Genomic DNA, 25,545 nt, shown 5'->3' on the forward strand with positions numbered 1-25,545 from the left:
GGTGGAGGAACTGCAGTCCAAGTCTCCCTAGGAAGAGGCAGGTAACCTGTTGAAGCTTCCCATGCACGACTCGAGAAGCCTTTGCAATCCTTATTCATAAAGACATCTCATGTCTGTCTTACAGAAGGACCAAGAGGGAAAAATAATTAGGAAAAAACAGCTTTTATTTGATACTTTTATTTATATGCAAAACAGCTCACCATTCATGAGAGATATGAAAAACGCATCAGATAGAAACCAGATTTATCTATTTTCACTACAAAATATTGCATTATATAAAGCAACATAGACACACAAAAAAACCCTGAAAAAGACTAAAATCTTTGGATAGCAGATGTGTTTTTTTTTTCTTTTTCTCTTTCGTCCCTAAAATGCGCTTCTTGTTTTAAGAGATTCACAGCAAAGAACATGAAACATTTTCAGGTTATAGAATTTTTTTGGTTGTCACAAAGGAATGCAGTCCTGGATTTACTTTTCTTTCTTTTTTTTTTTTCTTTTTTTTTTTAGGAAAAAATGTCCTTTCCTAAAAATATACCACACACATACACACCCACGCTCACTCCCACACACATGCATGTATACGCACACGCACATATACACCCACAAAGAAACTACTTCCTTTATAAACGATTTGCAAAGTACTTTTCAGACGCAACTATAGATCAGAATAACAACAAGTTTTAAAAAAAAAAAACCTCTCCTAGTTAAGTGCTAGTGGTTGTTGATCCCACACAAGGAAAGAAAGAAAGAAAGAAAAAAGGTCAAGAGCAAACGCCTTGATATATATAAAATATACTTATAAACAGGGAGGGAGGGGAGGTTTGTGGTACACAAGTGCAATATAATTGGAGGGGGAAAATAAATTAAAAAGAAAATAAAATGAACACTGTATTGATCCCAACAAACACTCATAAAGTCAAACATAATATTCCACAGGAGAAAGTGTAAACACCCGACTATAGAAACCAATTGGCACGAAGTATCCAAAGTAAAATTGCCACCACTCTGAAAAATAAATAAATCTTGAAAAAAATAAATTGTCAACTCCTTCTACCATAAATAAAAAATAGTTATTTTTAACTGCACCCATGGGTCACACGTTTAAGGTCACAAGTAGATGTTTTTGGATATATATAAAGGGGCACTTGACAGCCTGAAGAGACAATCCGGTTTTATACTTCTCTTCGGAAAGCGGGCTCTCGATCAGTCGGGAGCCCTCCGGGGGGGAGCACAAGCAGCGGGGACCCCCCGCCCCGCCGCCCGCCCCGGGGAAGGCGCTGTCCGCCGCGGCCGGACCCGGGGCGGCGAGACTGGGGGTCCCGGGGCTCCGAGCGTCTGTCGGGCGCTACACGTCCAGCACGTGGTTGAGATAGGAGATGTAGCAGATGGCGAGGCGCAGGATCTCGATCTTGGAGAGCTTCTTGTCGGGGGGCAGGGTGGGCAGCAGCTTGCGCAGCTCGGCGAAGGCCAGGTTGAAGGCCTCCACGCGGATCCGCTCCCGCGTGGCGTGGGCCGAGCGGTACTTGGCCGTGGCGCGGCGCCGCCGGCGCTTCTCCTCCCGGCTCAGCGGCGGTGGGTGCAGCCCGGGCCGGCCCCCGCCGCGGCCCTCCCCGCCGCCGCCGCCGCCCCGGCCCTCGCCGCCGCCGCCTTCGGCGGGCTCCGGGTCGGAGACGCAGCAGCTGAGCGCCTGGGCGTCCGCGCCGCCTAGGGACTCCGGGTCGGAGGGCGCCGAGGAGGGGTGGTCGGAGTCGGCAGCTTGGTCCGGACTAAGCATCATCTTGGAGGGGGCGGAGGAGCCTTCCCGAGACAGAGAAGCAGAGAGAGCGGGTCAGCGCCCCGGCCCCGGGATACAGGGGCAAGGCGGGGAGCGGGGACACGGGCAGGGACATGAGGGACATGCCGGCCCCCGCGCCCTGCCCCCGGCGCCGGTACCGCCCGACCGGGGCGGGGGGAGAGCCGGGTGGATGAGTCCTGGCTCCTTCAGGGAGTACTAATGAGAGCAACATCGGGGATAAACGATACCCCGTCATTTAACCATCCCTTCTCTAGCGTTTGACGGCACCCTCAGCGGAATATACACTTCCTGCCGTTATTCCCAGCGCTTCCTTGGATGTTGAAAGAGGCCCAGAGAGCAACAGAGGATTTTTTTTTTTTTTTTTTTTTGCAAGCAAGCTAATATCCAGGGTTTCAATATTATGGTGATTCCCCCCGCCCCCCCCCCCCCCCCCCCATCCCCTTCCAGGCCCTCAATTTTAATATTGTCCTTTCTGGCCTGCCAGTTTCTGCTTAACCGTTTCTCTTTTGGCAACGCTCTACGGAATCCAGGCTACAGACATGATACTGTTATATACACAGCTCAAGGCTCCACAAATATAACAAGGCCAGTGGGGAGATTTATTTTCCCAATCCCTACGGGATCTGATGTATCTGCTAGGCTCTCCCCTCCGCTCTTTTCTCCGTGCTCCTTCTTTTTTTTTCTTTTTCTTTCTTTCCTTTCCTGCTGCTAATCGTGCAGATAGCGTTTTGCTAGGGATCAAATGGGAATGTTTGGAGAGTTTCCGTTTCCTAAGCGTGGGATTCAAAAAGAAACAAAACCCCAAAGCAGAGGCCGAACTTTTCCATCCCTTTAAATTTTCCCTCCTCTCCCCTCCCTGCGCGAAAAGAGGGGGAGGCTAAATAAATAAATAAATAAATGCGGACGTGCCTTTCAAAAGAAAATTGAATCGTATCTTCTTGCGGCCTCACAGAGCACCATCTGTCATGTAGACAGCAATACAAATCCGAGCGCGTCCGTGGACATGCCGGCATGTAATAAAACAATACATCAGGCAACTAGTGAATAACCTTGGACACAAATGTGTGTGTGTGTGTGTGTGTGTGTGTGTGCAGCTGGGGTGTCGAGCGAGGTGGGGAGCGAGCCCGACGGAGGAGGGAACATCGCATCCTCCCTGCCCCCGAATTAAGATTGCAAAGTATTTCCACATAAAGTTTCCAGGGAAAGTCCCAGTCGGGCCTCAGACCCGGTTGGGAAAAATAAACTATTATTATTGTTGTTGCTAACAATGATAATAATAACAATCACACGGGCAGGGGGATTCTTCCCAGGCAGGGCTAGAGCCAAGGCTCCCCCAGCGGGGCGAGACGCGGGGCACGCGTGGCGGACCAGAGGGGCTCCGCCGGGGGCCGAGGCTCAGCGCTGCCCGGGCTGCGCAGGGAGCCGCGACTGGGTAGTGGGAGAGAAGAGCGCTTCCTTCCCTGGGAAAGGGCCGTCTCTGGCCAGGGCCGTCGGAAACGCTTCCTCTTCGATTTTTAATAAGGAGTGTTAATCAGGCCCACAAGGCAGGGATAAGGAAAAAAAACCCATTAGCGCTCGAGTCAGGTATCAGTGATCTCGTGGGGCAAAAAGATAAAGAGGAAAGGTTTAAAATCACCTTTCAACTGGCATTCAAGCGAGGGGGCTTATGCAAAAAGCACGATAGAGTGGCAGGATTTGCAGGGCGGTTGTACAAAAACGGGCAATTAAAGAGGTGGTTCCTGAAGAAAGTTGCTTAGAGGTTTCTCTAAGGTGTATGTTGAATTTTTCGCTTTGATTTGGATTTATCTGTACGGTGGGGTTTGGCGAACTGATCCAGAAAGAGGCTTTTCCCTTCCCCCCTCTATTTTTAAAAAAATTATTATTATTATTAAACCCATGCCCCGTACTACCTGCAAAAGAAAGATATTGTTAAAGCTGCTTACCTCGGTGGAGTCGTTTGGAAAGCCTCTCTCTCCAGATCCCCTCGCCCCCTCGGCGATTCTTTTACAGTTCAAATGACCCTCCGGGAGCGGAGCATGGAAAAATTAAAAAATCAAAATCAAATGAAATTAATTACGAGCGAAAAAGTGTCCTGCTCGAATGGGGAAAGGCAGATCTCATCCCTCGCCGCGGCCTCCAGCGCTTCAGAGATGGGAGATGTTATGCTGTCGTGTTTGTTTGCGGAGTATTAATAACAACTTAAGTTACTTACGATGCATCAGGGGAGAAAAAGCGTTTCCCCATCAAAGTCCTCCTCCGCCCGCTTGTCCGGGGCAGCGGCTGTAGCGCACCGGCGGCTTCGGCCGGTCGGTTTTAGAGGAGGAAAGTGCTCTCTCCCCCTCTTTTCTTCCTCCTCTTCCCCGACCGCGATAAATAACAAAAGGGATGCGGCGACAGCACCGACACCGTCCGGGATTATTCCCTCTCTCCCGCCCCCTCAGCCTGTTCTTCCCTGCGGCAGCCCCGCCGCTCCCGGGCCGGGCCGGGCGCGGGGCCCGGGGCGCGGAGCCCGGAGCCCGGGACGCGGAGCCCGGCGCGGCGCTGCCGGCTTTGTTCCGCCGCGGCCCGACGCACAGGCACGCCGCGGGTCGGGGTAACAATGCGTCGCTCCCTCCTTTCTCCTCTATTCTTTTTTTTTTTTTTTTTGGGGGGGGAGGGGGGGGTTGTAACGTGAGGTTTTGTTAATTCACCGGTCCGGTGGAGAGGGGCAGGAGCGAGGGAGACGCCGTCGGAAAATGAGTGTTTGGTTTAGTTCTTCTTCTGGTCCTTCAAAAACTGGCGAGGGGAGAAAAAAAAGGATAAACGAAAACCCCATCCGTCCCTGAGCTTCCTAACTCCTCCTGCATCTTTCGAGTGAAAAAATAAAGGAAAATATGCGAGCGCTGAAAAAGAAAAACAAAACGAAATAAACGAAAATCTCGGCGCGGGTTCTGAGCGGCTGCGAGAGATAACGGCGGTGCAGGACAAGGTACGCTCACACACACAAAAAAGAAAGTGCAGTTCCTCCTCCCACCCCTCCCGGAGTGGCAAAGAAGCCAAGGAGGGGTGCGGAAGGTGGCAGGGGCGAGACAGACAGACGGAGCGGAGATGCGTGTGGATCCACTTCTGGTACCAAAGGCTTTCGCCTAGAGATGGTCGGAAGAGATAAAGGCTCGGAGAAAAGGGGGCGGCATTTTTTCCCTCTTAAATTGGTATTTAATGGGAAAGCCTATTGGACAGAAACCTGGACACGAGTCACTTAATTGGACTTGACATCTGTCACAGTGTGGGAGTTTTCACAGCCCAAATATTTTCAGCAGATCAGATTCTCGCTGAATCTGTGCCACAAATTATAACAGTCGAGAGCAGCCCATGATATAAACCCTAGCCTCTGGATATACAGTCTCTAGCCATGCTCGCTCCCACTGCCGTCGTCTCCCCCCGCCCAAATATTGGATACCCACTGATCTAGAAAAACACCGCTGGCATTTCACATGTAAGCTAATAAATAAGCTTTAAACATCAATTTGCATCATGTATACCAAGCTTGTGGAGAATCATCAGACTGGTTTCTTAGTTCATTTATTTTGGCGGTCCCCCTGCCCTGTCTCCCACCCACCCCCAATCCCAGTGTGTGGCAGGCATGGACCTGTCAGAGCCAGGGGAACAGAAAGTCTCCCCCACTCCCTCTGCCTCCTGCCCTCCCTGCTCCAGTGCACAGACAATGAGGCAAGGGAGTCAGCCATGAGTCTGTGGCTTTTCTGCTCTCAAGAGACTGGATGGAGGCAGGCCCCTTCGTGCCTGAGTCAGGGGATGCCTGTGACCAAAGTGACTCCTCTCGCTGTCACCCTGCTCCAGCCCCTGCCAGATGGCAGTGCTTTCTCTGCTCTGATCCGCATCATCCTCCCTGCAGATCCCTTCAAATGGGTGCCATAGTCACTTTTTTGGGTGTAATCATCTTCTTCCATGGGGACTTTTCTGTGCCAGGAGCCTGTACTGGTATGCTCCCTTTGGAGCCCCCAAAAAGGGACAGCAGGAGGGGTGGGTAAGACAGAGCAGAACTGATTCTGCTGCTCACCAGCAGCTCAGTGGATGGTTCTGGGTCCCATCAGCAGAAAGCTTGGGGGAGAGGTGGCAGGAAGACACTTGCAGGGATCCCTGAGGGTCATCCATATGCAACAGGCTGGAAGATCTCTGGAAGGGGAGGGATTCTGCACTTGATATGATTTACAAACCTTACCAAGAATAAGTAGCATGCCTCCGTAATTTGGGGGTTTGCCTTTTTTTTTTTTTTTTTTTTTTTTTTTTTTTTTTTTTTTTATGTTGGATACTGTTGCAAAGAATATAACCCCCCTACATGACACCTGGCCCACTAGGGAAGGAAATGCCTGAAAGTGGATCCTAATTAGCATGTCTCCCAGAGAAATTTGGGGACTTATCTCTCTTCCCCTACCCATAAGAAGTCTCCAAGGTAGCAGGAGGCTATCACTTGCCGGCACTGGTTCCATGGATATCCAACATGATCCAAGCAGGGCTTCTGGAGATGCTTGTTTAAGCTATCCTTTTCTGCAGTGGGACATGCCAGGAAGATTCAGATGCAAGTCACTGAGGCTGTGGCACATCCCCATTCAGTTCACCTTACTGATAACCTTCACAGGTGCTCTTTGGACATCTGAGCAGTCCAAGGTCACTGTGCTCCACATTCCAAGACCCAAGATCCCATTCCATCAAATGACTGGCATCCTAGACTTCAATGAGAAAGCTGCGGAGGAGACCTTCTCCAGCTCTTTTTTTACTGTGGCTCAGTGCTGGGGGCTTTGGCTTGCAGTGCTCCCCAAGGTGTAAGTCTGAGGCCTCAGCCCACAGAAGCTGCAGGTGATGGAATAAGTAGCTGGCTAAGGCTGCCACAGATAACAGCCAGGAAGCTGCTAATTCATGCAAGCCACCCTGCTCTCTGCTACAGATGCTGTCATCATATGGCTTGCTTTTTAGTTTTAATTTTCAGGAAAAGACCAAACAGTTGCTTCACAGTGCTGTTCAGTTATGATGGACATTTTTGACACCTCATCAAGCACTGGTTACTGCCCCTGGGATTCTATTACCCCACTGCTCCACTACCGGACGTGTTAAATCTAGAGGATCCCTGTTTGCCCTGGGCATGCCAGGTTTGGGGTGTCTACCCAAACCTCTCTGCTGGGATACTGCAAATCTTCCCACATCAACTGCAAGACAGAGTGTAGTGTCTGTATCTTTAGCCTTAAAAAGCCAGTCAGAAATGCTGGAGCTGACAGCCTGGTTCTTTGACCAAATAAAGCTCCAAAGCCCAGAAGTAGGGCCAAATTCTCCAAGCAGAGAGCTCTCCTGTCTCTCACCACTCATGCCTGGAGCAAGAGGCTGGTTTTGAGAGCTCGACATACATGAGGTCAACTGGCCCAAGTGTGGAAGTCACCAGAAACAATCAGAAATTGAGGGACAAAAGTGCATTTGGTGGAAACTAAAAGTTCCACTTTGACAAAGGAAGGATGACTAAACATCTCCCTGAAGCTCTTTTTGTCTTTTCCTTAGAAAATAGCTCACAGCAAGTGGAGACCTGCATGTTGGCAACCAGTATGGTCTCAAAAGAAGCTTCATAGATGCCAAAGCCACCTTGTGATTTATACCTCCAAATACACACAGAGCCAGCCACGAGTCTCTGGTTGGCCTCTTCACTAAGCAAGCACCTCACTGGCATCAAGGCAAGCTAAGATTCCCACACGGTTTCAAAGATGGCATGAACAGCATTGATCTGGCTTCTCCATAAAAGGTGAAACTGCAACTTACAAGCTGCAGAAGAGAAAGTGAATGGGAAGAACAGTGGCACAAGTAAGGTCTCCAGTCTGTACAATGGGCATCCAGGGGTATTGTATGGCTGTGGCCTTACTGCAGACTAAATCCAGGATAGCAAGCCTTGCAGCACAGGTGGACATGAATCTCCTGAAGAAGAAATTGGGATTTCATTTTGCCATGCTGAGGGCTGGAAGGGAGTCATAAACATCTCTTCTTCTTTACCTGGCTAGAGATGTTGCCTGGCTGGAGGTACAGGAGAAGGGGAGGTGGTTTCCTGTGGACAGCATTGCAGCTCACACTGCTCCTTCCCAGCGACCTCTTAAGTTTAATGAGAGTGAAAGGAGTCCAGAGAAAGACTCAGAATGAACAAAGCCACATCCCACCTTTGTTGGGGCCATCTCACTGAAAAGCAAGATAAAAATCATTCTATTTTGACTTCCAGGGCTTGCTGACAAGCCAATAAAACCTTTTGAACCCGACTGCTCCGTAGGTAAGTCCTAACACAGAACTAATATTACTTAATTCATTAATGATAGCCAATAAAAGTTGCCCACTCTTGTGAGACTGGAGTGTCACAGTGAAGTGACACGGTGAAGTGTCACAGGCCACCAAACAATACCAACTCATAGGTGGTACTGAATTTGTGACAGAGACTCACAAGTCAGGGTTTTTTCAGGCTTCAGTGGGATCAGACTTTGGAAAGGCAAAATTCAGAAGAGGATTGTCTTCAGGATGTAGTATGAAGAGACAAGACTGAAAACAGTGCTGCCCTGTGATGGTATTTTATGGAAAGAGGGCACTTTCTTGTGTGAACATCTCATATTCACATCACACTATGATTTGAAGGTGATGTTATTTGTGAGAATAGTCTGGGTTGGTGCGTAGCCCACAAGAGTCTAAAAGGGTGAAGCAGTAACACCCTGAGGTGGCCATATGTCCCAAGGAGATGTCCTTCTGGCCTGGAAAAGTAGAATAATGAAAGAATCCAACTGCTCTCTCCAACACTGGGTATTAGGTAATAATTTTTCACTTTCAGCTTGAGCAAATCTCTTAGGTCTGCTGTGAGGAGACATCAAACATGAGAATCCACAATGCTGCTTTTATGGTGTTGCTTGTCAGAGCAGAGCTGCATGTCCATTACCTTCATGTCCTCTGTCTGCCGAAAGGACAGCTTTCTAGGATACTTAAGAACATCCATTCTCTTTTATAGCACACGCCATTCACAGTGCTGGCATATGCTGCCCATTGAAATAAATGGAGCTTGTCACTCTTGGATGTGTTCCTTGGAAATAAACGGTCAAACAAATTAGAACATTGAGCCATGAAAATCCTTGTCCTTTTGAAAAATCTGTGCTGGATGTAGCTCATGGTTTCTTTAGACATTTGGGTGGTATTTTTTGTTTTTCCATTGGTCATGTTTACTTTCTCCGAGGCTGTTCTAATAACAGGTCAGGAGCTTTGAGTGCTGGCAGGAACAGCCTGCGACTGGGTAGGGGGAAAAATAGTGTCCCATGAACAGAGGTACTAGGGCCACCAGTTCTGGATGTGAGTTCACCCTGGCTAGGGTCTGCCAGTGTTTGTGGGACAGGCAGGAGCCTCAGCTGTTCCATTGCAAATATGAGTGTGACTTCCCTGGGAGTGGCTGCTATGTTTAAACCAGTAGTCTCCAGTTGAAATATATGGCTTTTGGACAAAATCCTGATTATTTTTTGTCTGATTGCAGCCTTTGGCATACAAACCTTGGTCTCCATTTCTAGTCTTTTCCTTTGCTTGTTGGACTAGAGGAGACATGGCATTAATATCCAGCTGCCACTATAAAGAACCAGGTGTGCTTATGAGGGTGGTCATGCCCCTTCTGCCACATTGTCTTGACCTCTCCAAAGATTGTCCTTGTGATGTGAGTATTCACAGCTCTCCTGAGAGAAGAGTACTTTAAGAAATGGAGGATGATGAGGAGTTTGTAAAGGCAGAAGGGACCACTGTGAGCATTTCCCTGGAGGCTGAAGGCCACAGGACTTCCCTCTTCATTTCCTTTATAGGCATTTTTCAGAAGTAATACCCATTCATGGTTTAAACATTGATGGTGGTGGAGTATTCCCACTGATTCCAAATGATAGCAAGTTACTCTACCAGTTGCTTCTCTCCACTGTTGAAAACACTGATGTGAAAAATGAGTATGCACACCTTCAGCATCCAGCTGTGGATTTGTTTTATTTCTTGGCCCCTGGATTAAGAATTCTCTTTTATACAGTTATCAAGTTTAGGTGGGATTTTGTAAATGGGTGTATGCATGTGTGCTGTACTGCTGATATGCCTGCATGCACCAGTTATTAGCTTGGACTTTCTGGTCATGCAGAGCACAGCTACAGCTATTGCTGCTGCTCAGGTCAAATGTCTGGAAATTTTGGACAAATGGGAAAATTCCACCTGGGCAAACATTTCAGACAGAAAGAGAAGACATGCCTGGGTAAACCCAGACATCGGTTGGTCCTTCCTAGGTCAGTATTCATTAGTAGTGGCCATATCAATTCTGCAGCGTTCTTTTTGTTTAACTAACAGGATTCAATGCCTTGTCATTATGCAGAAGATACCAAGTCTGTTTTATTTCTAAGGTTGTTCTGATCATGGGATATTTTCCATTCTTCCTGTCCATCTTCCTAGACCAGAAATGTGATGCTTAGCATGCTAAGCTCTGAATGTAGAAAAAGAAATACTTACTGTGCTCTACAGTGTGTCTGTAAGACCCCAGTGCAGCCTGGATGCTCCTGGAATGGGTTTATTAGGAAATCATATCACGCTAAAATTATGGAAAACGTGTAAAAAACCTAAGAATGTTCACAGTGGGTTAGACCAAAGGTATCTTGTTTTCAGCATTACCAAAAGAGGGAAACCTGTAAGAATAACATAAATCTACAGTGACACTGCCCATAAACATTCCCCTGACATCCAGTTAATTAAAATTTAATGCACTGGATGAATTTTCCTTTTCTGAATTTGTCAAGTTGTGGTTTGAATGCATGCGACTTTTCAGCATCCATAATTTCCCATGGAACAGACTTCTCTGTGAGCCATGTGATTAGGTAAGTGCATAAAGAGATGCTTGTAAACATGTTTGCAAATAAAATAGCCAGGTTTGCTGAATTACTGTGGCTTCTACTGCTGATGAGCACATGAAGTGTAGCATTGAGTATGTGGGCAGTAGGGCCTTATGTTTTCAATTAATGCATTTGGTTGAAAGCATAAACAGTGGGTGGATTAAAGCCAGCTAAGAAAAAGAGGAGGAATCTCCTGCACTCCGGGTAAGAGGAAGGAAGCAAGACCAAGACCTGTTCTTTGAAACTGATCACCTGTAATTGACTGGGCCAGGGTCTGAAAGTGAGACCAGTCATGCACAAGCACACACAATCATTGTATAGGTTGGAGCCATGGAAAATGTCCATGTGGATCAGGCACTAAAGGAGTTAACAAAATAAGCCAGAAACAGAGATGTGTTAACCTTTGCAAGGAACTCGATAGCAATCCCCACACATAAATGACTAGTGAGGAATTTGTGAATTAAGCAGGACAAACAGAAGGAACTTGGTGATTTTTATACAGGCCTGATGCACTAAATGGGGAGTGTGGGTTTATGTGGCTCCCAGACACACATGGCTGGCAGGCAGCAGTCAGTGAATTCAGGAGGAGGCAGATACCGTGTGCTTCGCCACTGAGGACCTTACCTGTGCACATGTGTGCAACTGCTGGCTGCCAGGGTGAGGAAAGAAAAAGTAGATGTCAAGTCTAGCTGGCAGCCAATGCATCTGTCTTCTGTCTTTCACTCACCCACAGTCGAGGTGGAACTTGGCTATTTTTAAATCTGATGTCTGTGTGTGTAGCCATGGGGAATGCTCTTCTCTATGAAAAAGAAAAAAAAATAGAAAAAGAAATAAATTAAGATTTTGCAGCCACCTGCATTCCATAAGCAGATGTTTCTCCCTCTATTGATGCCAAGCACCCCAGCCCACAGGCTTCCTTTCTTCACTAGGAAGTAGAACTTGTAAAACAAAACCCAGTCATCATTACTGGACTGCTTAGGCCAGTTGACCAGGGAAGAAAAGCTGCCATGCTTTTCTTACCTTTCATGCAGGGTAAGAATGGCCTCACAGGAGGTACCCGGCACTCTGCCCAGTTCAGTGTCTTTTCCCCAGCCATGGGCAGTATCAGCATCTCCTGGAATGAGCAGGAAGGTTTACACCAGCATGTGAACTGTTCAAGAGCATTTTATTTCTACTTGTATAGCTTAAGCCAGCTGTAACTGTCTTTATGTTGGCTTCTGTGAGTTGTATGGTCATTCTTAGTAAAGGAGGAAGCAAATTGATTTATTCCAAGAAGCCAATCAGGCCTAACAAATTGTTTCTCCTATCAAAATATTTCCAGGGAATACCATCAGGTGTCTGAAAAGCCATTACTTTCCCACAGCAGCATGCACCATATCCTAGGCTCCATCCCTGTGCAGGCTTAATATCCTCCAACAGCTGCTTCTCCCTCAACTTCCAGACCTCCAGTTCTCCATTCCTGAGCATGTGGAAGATGGTGTTGGGTCTTGTGTGTCTTCAGTCATTTCCATTGACCACCTTCTCCATTTCACTGAGGCTGTGTAGCACAGGTATCCTGATTTTTGAGATTCTCTCTGAACTTAAACCGGCTAGGTCACCAACTGCTGGATGTTCCTCTCCTATTCCCATAATTTTGAATTCTGTCTTCTAGTGCAGGCTCTAGAGTTGGTTTTGTATCCTCTTCTTGGACATGTTTCTTCATATCTTTCTCAATGTGAAATTTGTCCATTGGACACTGTAATCCTTCCTGCCTGGACCCCCTATTTTCCCTTTTGTTTTCTCATGCTGTTATTTGTTATTGTTCATCATAAACTGTTCTCAAACTATCTAGTTGGGTGATCCCTTGTTTGAAGGGGAGAAGTCTAAAGAAGACTGGCTGGTCAGGACTCAGTCCAAGTGAAAACACAGCCTCCCTGGAGGATAAAATAACCTCTGTTATCTTTTCAGGACTTTGTCATGAACTCAGACAATTTCTATTTGTATCTATGACAATGCTTGATGTTTATAGAAGCTCTACTGAAACATCCTAGGGCAGTAACTCCTCATATATATATATACACACAAATTCAAAGAGGGGCATTTGTAAGGCAGCTTCTTTAGATTCTTCTCAGGTTCCAGATTTTCTGCTTGTTTTCTCAAGAAAAGTCCACTTTAGGGCCACAATTAAAGATGAAATAAAAAAGCAAAGCAAATGCATGTCTAGGAAATTTCATGTTATAATTCACATTCTAATTTACTCCTTCTTCTGTGGCCCCTGTGTTCTTGTCTGCAGGGTTAGTATGAAACATTTGAGTCTGGATTTTTTTCTGGAGTCATGATTATGTAAAATTACAGCATCCCCTTACAAAAGTGCTTCTAGCCCTCATGGTGTTGAGATGAATTTGAAACTGTGCCTGGAGAGTGTCAGACACAGAGAAGTATGAATGTGTATGAAGAGTACTGAGGTCAAAATTCTATGAGATATGAACTATCTTGCATCATTTTGATGGGGCACAATTTCATCGTTCACAGTTACTGACAAGATTTTTAATAAGACTAGAGATGTAGTAGGATGCTGTAAAGCACTTGAAAGCCCATATGGCTTAGCAAGTGTATGAATTTCTAGGAGGTGAAGAGTCCCTGATGTTGAAGGCTGTGGGATGGAAGATGTTTCCATTTCTGTGTATTGTAGTTAAATGTTCAGCTCTGTGTAGCTCCACTTCAGCAGTCTTTCTTATCCCTGTCAGGGCTGTGCCTGTTGCCCCAAGAAACTCTCACTGAATGACTGGAAAGGGACTTTTTACAAGGGTGTGTAGTGACAGGGCAAGGGGGAATGGCTTCAAAATGAAAGAGAGTAAGTTTATTTTAGACATTAGTAAGCAATTCTTTACTCTGAGGGTGGTGAGGCACTGGCACAGGTTGTCCAGAGAAGTTGTGGATGCCCCATCCCTGGATATGTTCAGGGTCAGGCTGGATGAGGCTTTGAGGAACCCGGTCTAGTGGAAGGTGTTCCTATCCACGGTGGGGGCATTGGAACTAGGAGATCTTTAAGGTCTCTTCCAACCCACACCATTCTATGATTCTAGAGGCAATTCAAACCTTTCTTCACCAAGACTCGGATTATTTTTATAGGAGTTTTTATGCAGAAGAACAGTCCCCTGCCTATCTCCATGAAGTGGCTTAGGATAGAGTAGTAACTAATGGTGCTCTGCTCAACGAAATAAGCTCACACTCTCAGATCCGCTGATGCTATCATTCTCTGATCCCAGTGTTTGGAGGACATTCCCAAGGGATTTATTCCACAGACTGGTGGTAGCTATAGTCTCCATAGGGTCATTTACAAAGCATGGCATCTCTGAGTCTTTGGTTCCAGAAAAAATGAAACCTCTGAGCTGGTTTTAGACTGTGAACACTCTTGCTTGCTATTGACCATAGTTTGCTTGTATTCAGGGCCTAGGTTTAAAGAAATAAAGTTAAATGTTAGGCTGTCTTGAAGTATTTTTCTGGTTTTCTCAGGTAAGGTCTTTCCAGTGCTCACTTCCTCCACAGTCTCTTAGAATGAGGACTTGGTTGTGAGTTGTGCCCCTCTGCGTAGTGGGTATGAACTTCCTGACAGCTGCTGCTCTGCAGCATTGAGCAGAAGCTAATGCAGTTTGATTCACCGCTCAGTTAAGGCTGAGAGAAGAACTGGTCAGTCTTTTTGTGGCAGTTTAGGCTACTTTCATATCCAGCTGTCTGCCTCCTCCACCAGCCACAAGTTATTGCCCCTGTGACAGAAAGTCTCAGCAGCTCCAGTTCATCATCTGGTGTCTCAGTGCTTTTAAGCTAATGCACCAAACTTCACCATGGCAGAGCCACAGGAGGATGCACATTCCCATCTGCCAATTCTGCAAAGGGAGTAATGGGAGGAGGGTCACCAGGAAGTTCTTAAACTGCTGCTATGGGGCTCATCAAAGCTCATCTGTTGGAGCACTAGAGTGAATCAAGTTACTCATAATTGAGATCAGTATCACTGGTCTGTGCCTGAGCAGACTGCAGCTTGCAGTCCATGGAGTCTATGGAGGCTCCAGCCCAGCCCTGGGTCCTTAGAGCCTTAGGTCCTAAAAGGAAAAGTCTCTGGTTTTTCGATGGATTCAAGATTACATGACCATATCCATATTTTATATGCAATAGCTGGAAAATGAGTATGCTTTTCATTCAGAGCTTGTCATCTCAAGGAAAATGACAGGATGGGTCACAGAAGGAAGCAAATTATGGACTACAGCTAATAAATGGCCATTTACTAGGGCTGCAAAGACTCAGGAGATGGAGGGTCTTCCAAGGCCACAGTTTCACAAGCAAAATTAACATTTTGCTGCATGGAGCTTGACAAATATATTCAGTCTCTTTATGCAAATCCCTTAAGAGAAAAGAGATCTCCCTTTTTGTGAAATGGGGAGCATGGGCAGGTAGCTGGGGAGGAGAGAAATATTAAAGGCTACAGGTTTAGTCAGGCAAGGCTTGGTTTTGTCCCTGTTCAGAAAGTTTGGAGGGAGACTACTTTAAGGAATGTTGCCTGGCTCTGGAAACATGCCTTCCCGAAAAGCTCAGCCTGGCTCATGGTCCATTTGCAGGAAAGCAGGAGGTGGGCCTGCACCCACTGCAAGCATCAAGCAGGGGCACCAATGCGGCAGCTGGCTCCGGTCCCTCTTATGGCTGCTCAGGCATTTCCCTGTGGCATATCCCTGTAAAACCCGGAGCCTCAGTAGAGACTGAGACTTTGCCATGGTGCAGACATTGGTGCTGGGCTCCCCCTCACCAGCTGGACTGCTCTTCCAGCAGCCAGGAAAAGCAATCATTGGCAAAGGTAATGAGATGGAGTCAGGCACACTATGTAAATACTGTTTGGGCTACATTCATAATCCCACACCATGAGCCACGTTTCCATGAGAGAGGCAGTCTGGCCCCCTTGGATAATTTTAATCATTTCTGACATGAAGACTTCTTCTCCTATTTCATGACTTATTTCCCCAGTATCATTTAAATGTATTAAAACACTGTGAGTGTAGAAAGTAGGCATCATGTTAGCATAATATCTAATCAGAACTAGTCTGCCTGTCCCCGCAGGGTTTATTTATTTATTTATTTAGTGTCTGTTTGTGCTGTTTTCTTGTTAGATTGGAAAGCCCTTCCTTGACATACTCATTTGTTCTGCTGTGTAATAGAACAGGATCCTTCAGAGCTGCTGACATCTGCTTTATTTTTGAGATCTGCAACTCTCAGCCCACAAAGCAACAATGATAATAATAATAGAGATAATAATAATCATAGTGCAAGGAAGCCTGAGAAGTGAAGTTAAGCATGAAGAGAAGAAGACAAAAAATGGATGTGGAAAAAATGGGCTGGCAAAGAATGTTTTGATGACTGGGAGTGTATTTTTATCGACCCTGATTCTCCACTCATTTACTCATGCTTTATGATTGCACCGCCCTGTGGACTGCAATTAATTTCTTTGTGACTTGCAATATTGCAAGGGAGAAGGGATCAGGCACCGTGGTGTGTGTGATCAGGACACTTGTTCTTGGGTATATTCAGCTCTGGTCTCACTCAAGTACATTGCTTTGATTTCTCAATGGCATTGCAGTATTGATTTTGAAGGGAATTAGTTTCTTCAGAGCTCCTGAAGATCTGGCCACTGTGATTTCTCAGGGACTTATTCAGCCTCCTCCCCCACAACTTTATCCTCACATGTCCCAGCTGAAATAATTGGCATTTCACTATATCAAACTGGCAGGATGCAGTCCTGAAGGCTGGGGGGAATCAAATCCAGAGCAAGGCTTGACAAAAAGCTGCATGAGGAAGAGAGTTGTTGGGCTAAGCACTGTCTGAAATAGGCCTGGTAGTCATGACTGCCCACTCCAGGTCATCTTGTCTGAATCCTGCTCTGTACAGGGCTTTCTACTAAGGAGAGGAGACTGTACTGCAAGGAGGTAAATGGTAAGAAAAGGTGCGAAAAGGAAGGAAAGAAGAAAGGAGTAGGAAAAGAGGAAGGAGAAATTACTAAAAAAAGAAAAAAGGAAAATAAAAAAGGTTTCTAGCAGTAAGATCAGTAAGATCAGGTCGTGTTGAGCTTTGAGCATCCTTGAGGGTGGTGAACTTATTTGAGTGTGTTAATCTAAGTGGTTGCCACATCATCTGCTAATGTAAATTATTCACACTTAGGAATTCTGCATGATTTTTGACTTGAGATGGAAACAAAACTTAGGATTTGTGGTATTGAAAAGTTCGGTCCTGATGACAAGTTTCATAGCTGATCTTAATAGTTGTGGCCAGTCAATAGGCAAACCTAGAAGGGCTTGAAATTGGTGAATTTACCTCATCCTGAGCAGCTGAGAGCAAGTGGTTCTCTTGCTCTTTAGCCTAAGGCCTTCTGTAGTAAAAACAGGGTGGCAGAGCAAGTACAGAGACCTAAAGAAATCTAAATAGCTTCATTAGCAAAGGCACAAAACCACCCAGACCCAGAAGCAAAACTCAGGCTCCAGCATTTGTTACCCTACCCCTTTCAGAAGGACAGTCTGGGCTGAAGACTCTCACTCATAATGATTTTACCATGTCCCACTTCTTCTGGCCCAGAGTTTGGGTATCCTCAGAGCACCCAGTGCACACTATTACTAGCACTGGTGTCATTACTTTTTACACCAGACACAGGTGTGACATTTTAAAAATATTAGTAGGGTCACCATTCTGCCGAGTTCCTTATATATATGACATATGTATATGACATGGGGTAATACAAAATAGGAAATGGGCTTATGAAACTTGAGATGGAAAAGATTTATGAGGTCCTGTCTGCTCCCCTTTTCTCCTGTCATATGCTTATAAAGGATTGTACCTCTATTACTGTTTTGCCTGGTTTTAAATACTCTAGGCACAGGATTTCTGTGTCTCATGAAAGGCTTTTCCATCTACCACCAGCTCTCATATGCTCAAGAGATGCTTCAAGAGATCTCCTCCATCACCTCATCCTGGGTCAGATTCAGAGAAGATATGCATGTTCTACAGCTTGTCTGATTTGCCACTATTTGAGATCCATCAACCTATGGCATCCCTCAGACACTTAGAAGCATTTTAGTACCATTCCATTCCATTCCATTCCATTCCATTCCATTCCATTCCATTCCATTCCATTCCATTCCATTCCATTCCATTCCATGTGACCATTTTCTTTCAGGAAGCACTAGCAGGAGTGATTTTCCCAGGCAGCTAATGGATTCTTACACTTCTCATGAGTGACACTGCCACCAAGCTGTATGGGCCAGCAGAGTCCTTCTCTGGCATTGGACTGCGCTCACCACTCTTTCACACATCATGATTCAGGCCTGTGGGAGTGGCCACAGGCTCGTTGGCAAGCTCTGTCTTTGTAGGTCCAAATCACATTTTCCTTCTGCTATGTCCTGTCCTGTGTCTTTTTGTTTTGCTCCTTAATGCAGTCCCACAATACTTTCCTTGCTCTTGTGAATAATCGCTGTTTCTTCTCTCCACTGGTTGTTGCCAAGAACTGCTCTTCCCATGCTCTTTTCTCAAAATAAAACTGTTCTACCCAAATTTAGGGTGATTTCTACTTTCTTCAGTTTCTCCTTGTTGTTTGTTCTTGTGTCTGTGGAAATCAGGTATTTACAATTAGTTCACTAGGCAAAAAAAAAGTCATTTTGGATATATTAAAATTGTATCTGTGCTTGTACTCCTTAGTGAGCCAATGCTTTTGAGTTTGAGAGCCAGAGGATGAAGTAATAATACTTTTCTTGCCTTGTTGGTTAAATAAGACTTAGAAAAGCTCTGAGAAATTTGAATGTGCCAGTGGTTCTTGGCATAGGAGAGGCTGGAGTGGGCCACAGTCTCTTGAGGTAGGTGGGCTGAGCATGCAGACAGAAAATGAGCTGCAAGTTCAGGACGCAAATTTATGGGAAAACATTGAGTTCAGCTGAAATGAAAAAAAAAAAAGAAAAAAAAGAAATAGAGAAATAAAAGTGGAAGGTATATTAACTCCACTGAAGGGAGGAGAAGCCTTATGGCTTACAGGCTGGCTGATAGGACTCTTGGAAATGAGGGCAGGTGATAACAGGCTGTAGGGAAGTACTTTCTTGTGAGAGAAATCTGCTACCTTTCTCAGTTTAACCAATAGGAAAATGTTATCTAAAGAGCAAGAACAGTGAGCTCTGTTTGATGAGGGCCATCATGACTGTCATTTCAAGAAGAATCCTTACAAGCACTGTTAATTACCTATCCAAGCACAGTGGCTCATATTTTTATACCTGAGTGAATAAAATTAATCTCAGATCTTAACATCTAAATAAAAGTGTCATTTATCTCCCACAGCAGCTAAGGCTAGAGAATTTATGGATGTACAGGAGCTCTGAAGATGAGGCCCTATTTGTTTCCCTATTTTTGGGAACTTAACTATGGTCACCCAAACCAAGATGTTCTGTGCTCTGTTCCTATGGATATGATCACACAATCCACAGCAATTTAGCCAAAATAAAGAAATCAACTACTCAGAATTTCTCTCAGACACGAAAAATGCCAGTTTTCTTGTACTCCTGTGTCACCTCGTTATGGGATATTGATTTCCATTAATGTGTATTTCAGAAAATTCCCTGGGTAATGCTCTGGTGATTTGTTCCAAACAGGACACCTCAGTAATCTTTTGGCAGGCAGGAGAAACTGTCAACCAACAGACCAAATTCAGCCCACTGCCCAGTTCCTGTTCCTCTTGCAGTATCTCTGAGGTGGAATTGAGCCACTTTTCATATTTGTTCACGAATCAAGTAAGATTCAGGATCATTTGCTTAAAAATGCCCTATCACATGTTGCCACCTCTCAGCGTGATAGCCCAGTGAGAAAACACTGCAGTAATAATGTTGCCCTCTAGCCCTGAGGATAACAAATACCCAGTTCTGCTGGGAGATAGATGCATTGGTAATTAGCAAATGTTTGAACATGCTGAACTCTGCCAACTTATACCCAACCTGATGCTACGCTTCCCATTTACATTTTACATCTATCCTTGCTGCTGATGAGGAGTCCTTAAGCATCTCTTACTGTATGTCAGTAAAGCTGCGGTACTTCTCTTAAGCTGCATCAGTTGACACAATATGGGAAAGGTAGTGAAGAGCTAGGAAGTTTGATACGAGCTTCTGATGGACTCTTAACAGAACCAGAACCATCAATTCTGTCATAAGTTTTGGACTTGTTATCCTAGAAAAAAATGTCATGGGAGCTGGCCATGAGTACCAAACTTGTTTCAACACTAAACACTATTCAAACTCTTGCAGGAGAACAGGAAGACTGAAAAGTAGACAGAGACACTGATGTTTAGGGGGGTTGTCATTCTGGTCATATAAGGTCTTAGAACATTCTTAGGTTCAGAGGAATAACCAATGTGGTCAGGGAATTACATTAGACCTGATCAGACTGCCATGAGATGACTTCTTATGTTGCCTTTTCAGTTTCTTCATTGCAAACCAAAGCAACTTTATCATTGCAGAAATATTCTGTGTGACTTTTTACAAGGGTGGCTTAGAATACAAGATGACTTTGTGCCTCCATCTTCCTTAAAGGCATCTAGAAAAAAATACTTTCAGAGCTGTAGTTCACCATCTCCAGCATCTTCTTGGCTTTCTGATTTGCTTCGTTTCTATGCTTCCTTGAGGACAGGTAAATAAACCTTTCTTTTAAAAGCCTTTATGCAGAGAAGAAACCAGGAAATCTGACATTTCTGAAAATAAGGATTTGGGCTGTAGGCCACCTTCAGTATTTGCAGAACTATCCTCTGGTTATTTTTCTTCACTGAAGTTTGGATTGTTGTGTCAACTAGAGTAAGGGTCAATCTATGAAGTAACGTTAGGTATCAGTGGGGTCAATATCCTGTTATGAATGTTTCACAAAACTCCAGTAAAGAGAGATCACGCACATGACTAATCTTTATGGAGCATGATTGCAGATCTGGTCCTCTCTACCCACTCCTTAAAGTTGAGGCAGATTAACACCTTCTTGAGAGCTGGTCTCCAAGAAGCTCCACTTCAGACATCCATCAGTCCCCTGCCCTCTCCTGCCTCCCCCAACATCAGATAGGTACCATATTTAGGAAAGGATGACTGTCATTTTGCTATTTCAACTAGATTCAGTTAATTTCAGGTGCTGGCAGTTACCAAATTTTCAAGTTGTCCACTGTTCCTGAGAGCAATTTTCAAGGTCACCTGAGTCCCCGTGTTTTGACCATGAGCCATTTTCCTCACGTGACAGTGTCCTCACAATGAAGGTGCATCATCCTCACCATTCTTGACAAGCATCCTGGGAAGGGATCCCTAGGGACTAATTCCCATTTGCTGAGATGTGATTTCATGCGTGTCTGTAAAAAAACAATGGAAGGGATAAGGATGAGCTATTTAGCAGGAGTCTTGGTGCCATTGCCACGCCCAGAGGGGGATTTATCTCCATTAACTTCTTATATCCCCACTTCATCTGAGATAGTTCCTCCTGGCTCCCTTTACACTCACTGGAGAAAAGAAGGCATCATGATGATGTGACACATCTTGCCTATTTTAGATGTTTGTGGTAGAGGGAGGTGAAATACTCACCAGAAGGACCTGTTTCTCCCCAGTAAGATTAGTTCAGACTGATGACTGGAGAAGGAGATGCTCACCACTGACCACATAAATCCCACCCCCAGAAGAGGCCCATGCAAGTCACATACATGGGTCTGGCCTTCTCCCAAGCTGAGATTCTGCACTTTGCATGTTGCTTCTCCATGCTGGGCCTATGCATTTTCAAATCAGTTCATATTGAAAAGGAATTCCCATTTCTTCTACAATTGGCATCAGTACAAAAAAAGGACACCCTTGCTGTAAGATTTCAGACGAGGCTCTAACCTGTCTCATTTTGCTATCAGTATCTCCCTACCAAAGTCATGGTCCAAATACCAATTCTTTTTTGAGACGCTGTTGGGATCTTAATCCAATCATTTGTCATACAATTCCAAGATCCCTTTGTGATTTCTTTGATTATTTGGCATTTCCACAGTGGCCTTTAGCAGATGGAGAGACACAGTTTTTGTAAGTGTTGTGCAGACATAGGAGTTCCTGCTGTGAAGGATTTCAGCAGTTTTGCTTCTTTTGCCAGTCACCTCCAGGCTAGTGAGAATGTCCAGAAAATGCACAGGTCCTCAGAGGTAAACTGCAGGTGAGGCAGCTCCTCTGGCTCCATCTCTCACATCCCCATAGGATGTCCAGGGGGTAGCTGCAATCCTCTTGGTGGCATGGAGCTGGTGCTGGAGTTCTCAGATTGTACCCATTCTGGCCTGGGGTGGTGTGAGAAGCTCTGATCTCTGTTTAGAGCCCTTCTCATATCCTTCAGAGAGACCTTCTTGGGCCTGACTGATTGCAAGGAGGGGTTGGCTGTTGCAGGGGCAAAAGGGCACAAAGGCGCATTTACCGCAGTCTGTGGCCTTTCCTTTGGATTGGACCTGGTATTTTTATACTGCTCTTCACTGATCTCTCTCAGCCTCAATCTCCACCCTCAGAACAAGACAGACTTGCAGGCAGCGTAAATGGTCGCCGCTCCACCCAAGGCAGTCCCCCAGAAATCACAGCAGCTGTGGACCCTCTTCTCACCTCTCCCTCTTTTCTTTCTTTCTCCGGATCTCTTCACTTCTTTGTCTCCCTCCTCCCCACTTTTTCTGCCTTTGTTTTTTTTACCCTGTTCCCTCATGATCTCCCTCCGCCTGTGTCTCTCAGTCCCTCTCCCCAGCTCGCTCTCTCTGGAGACAGGTCTAGTGGCCTGGTTGCCATCTGCTGCCTGGGCTGTTTTTTGTGTGAGTGCGGACGCCTATGCGCGCGCGCGGGTGCACGTGGGGCTTTTTTTATGAGGTTGAGATCAGATGGCATCTAATCGATCGTCATGGTCTCCATGGTTACCTGGGTGACAGAGTAGTTGGGAGAGACACATACTCCAGCCTGGGGCTGTCAGACCATTCCTGAGAGAAATAATAAAAAAAAAAGAAAAAAAAAAAAAGAAAAAAAAAAAGAAAAGAGAAAGAAAAAAAAAGAAAGAAAGAATAAAAATCAAAGCTCTTCCATCACATTTTACACATTTACATCTTCCTTGGATCCAGGAAAACGTAGCCTGTGCTTCTGTTTTACATTGTCACCCTTTGACTTGGCTCGAGAAGGAACAAAGCAGACTTGTTTTTCTTTCTGCATGGCACAGGCACAAAAGTGAACCACATCTTTGGGAGAAGCTTCCTTTTCTCCTGCTTCTCTGAAAGGTTTGATTTTTTACCTTTTTTTTTTTTTTTTTTTTTTTTTTTTTTTTTTTTTTTTTTAAATCCCCCCTGGTCACTGTTGTAACTGTAATGATTATTTTTATTCTTCTAAATGGGTTAGTCTATTGAATTGACTAAAGGCAATTTCCCAGGTATTCTCTGGGAAAAGAATTACAGTTTATTAGTAGGAGCAGTATCTTTTTCTCCCTGGCCTAAGCCCCTAATACTAGACCATCTTCAGCTCTTCTTGTAAGAGATCAATCAATCTGTATATGATTCTATGTTTGGAAGCAAGTGGAGTGTGATCCTAAGGATGAATTATGGAATTAAATGAGTTTGTTGTCTTTAAAAGCAGATTGAGTTGGGCATGGCAACATCTCTGACCATGGCAATTAGTGTGCCAGGAGCATGGGAACTAAAACCACAGAGTGCAGAATTTGAACCTGCATGAATCAGGGGAGGAGAAGGATACTGCTGCATTTCAAACAATGTCGTTGTGGCAGACACCCCTCAATAATCCAAGAATTTCACAAAGTTTGCCTACAGTGCACCACCTAGGTACACCCTGTCTGGTTCCCTGATTGCTATATTCTGCCTGGTGCAACACAAATTTGTGTTTGATTTGACCTCAGCATGGCCCTCAGAAGGCAATCGGGTTACATCTTCTGTTGTCGGGCTGCAGCCAAGGCATTAGTGCTCATCAAAGCTCACCCATTGCAGTGCTGGGGCAGCTGCTGCCTGGCCATGTTCCTGCTCATGGAAGCACACAGGGCTTTGGAAATGGCAAATGTAAACACAGGCAAAGGGAGATAACTGCAAAGATGAGCACGGCTGGGATGGGCTGAGAGGCTGGTGACCCATCAGAGTTTTCCAGAGATCCAGAAGTGCTGACTTAATGCTGTTAAGTATGAAATACATCGGATCAGAGCACCCCTGGACAAGGGGTTTGAGAGCTGGATATGCCTTTGCTTTTCTCTTCCCTAGTTCTGAAACAAACTGACTTTTAGTGGGAACCTGTGGTCTTGCTTTGCTTTTTTGCCTTCCTAGTAGAAGCACAAAGTGACCAAGTTGGGTCGTTCAGTTCAGGCTGCAGATAGGCATTGAGGGTGGTATGAAGTTGTCTAAGGGTGTCATTGCAGGTGACATTCTATCCAGTGTGCATGCACCACCCCCAAAAGGCACAGGTCTGAAACTGTGCTTATGTGTGATCTGCCAAACTCCTTTGTTAAAAAAAAAAAAAAATCCATGATCACGCCTGTTTGAATTCTGATTCTGCTCCCTCCCAGCAGCATAACATCCCTGCTTATAACCAGCAGGGTGGGAAATCCTCTGCTCTTCAATATTCCCTAATGTTAAATAACATGGGCCTCCTAGATTTTCATACTGTACAAACACAAACTAATTAAGGTCGTACAAATACATCCCAGGCAGAGAATGAGAATCTGCTCACTTGAGGGAAGACCGTTGGCTTCCATGTCCCAGGGAAAGCTCCCTCACAGTTTACATTGTTCTTTTTGCAAGGGATAATTTATGGTAAAGCCAGTTTCCACTGAAACAGCAGACGTGCACAGAGAGGGGAAAAAAATGTAAACACAACAGCATCTTTGTGAATGCAGCAAGGTGCTGGTGCCTGCCTCTGCATGCTCCATAATATATTAATACACACTGGCTGGCCAATCCCACTGGAGCATTCAATCATGCCACATTATAATAGAATTTAATGGAGTTGACAGCTAAGACCTAGTTGCTGGAGACATGTGAAAGACCTTTGCAATGAGGATAACAATTAATAAAGGAAAGCGCCATAGATTTTTGGAGAACCTCATAAAAAAGTAAAATATCGACATTGATCATGGCATGCAAGGATATTAGACACGTAAATCGAGCTATTGCCTTTATTTATTTATTTGCACATCTTTAATATTATAGGCACAGGTTTCCCCAAGGCCAAAATGCAATTTCTCTCTCCATTTCTCAGCAGGAGCTTTTCATCTCCCTATTCACCAGGTTTTGAATTGCACATTTAATAAGCGATAAAGAATTCCTGTCTCTTTTCCTTGGGCTTTCAGCTCACAGTTTTTTCCTCCCTTCTGTCTTGTGATGGAAACAACAATCCCCTTTACCTGGCAGTAGGTTGCTTAGGGATGTGGGGGTGGTGTAAAAGGGGACCTGGAGCCCACAGGGAGTGTCTGGACTTCAGTGTCTCCTGATGTGCTTTGTATGCTAGGTTGCACTGGGTAAGGCAAAGAATGCATGGAATCAACATAAAAAGAGGGAGAAAGAATCTACAAACACTGTAAACCTGCATTTCCCTGTCTGCCTCACCAGATATTTTTGGTAGGAGGAATAGCTTATGTCTTCACTGTCTTCATCCCTGTCTGGGGAGACACACTCTTCATCCTTCATGGAATATTGTAGTCATTTTAAAGAATCAATCCTGTGGGTAAACTGCACCTAGCTCAATCCTCTCCCTGATGGAGGTGGCAAAAATTTCATCAGCCTGCAGCTGGGAGCATTGCTGGGCTCCCACAGGCTCAAATCTCTCTGGATTTCCTTGGCTGTGCTCAGTTAAT

The 25,545-nt window shown here is 45.2% G+C and overlaps 1 protein-coding gene across 1 annotated transcript; it reads right to left on the minus strand.

Moving 5' to 3' along the window:
* Positions 1-160: 160 nt before the first annotated feature.
* On the minus strand, positions 161-1,852 carry NHLH2 (nescient helix-loop-helix 2). Its single transcript, XM_066177362.1, has one exon. The coding sequence runs from the start codon at positions 1,775-1,777 to the stop codon at positions 1,346-1,348; it is 432 nt and encodes a 143-aa protein (XP_066033459.1). The 5' UTR covers positions 1,778-1,852; the 3' UTR covers positions 161-1,345.
* Positions 1,853-25,545: the final 23,693 nt, after the last annotated feature.

The sequence above is a fragment of the Chamaea fasciata genome, unplaced genomic scaffold, assembly GCF_029207755.1.
Source record: "Chamaea fasciata isolate MVZ Bird 193981 ecotype frontalis unplaced genomic scaffold, bChaFas1.0.hap1 SCAF_2, whole genome shotgun sequence".
In the NCBI taxonomy this organism is placed as follows: Eukaryota; Metazoa; Chordata; class Aves; order Passeriformes; family Sylviidae; genus Chamaea; species Chamaea fasciata.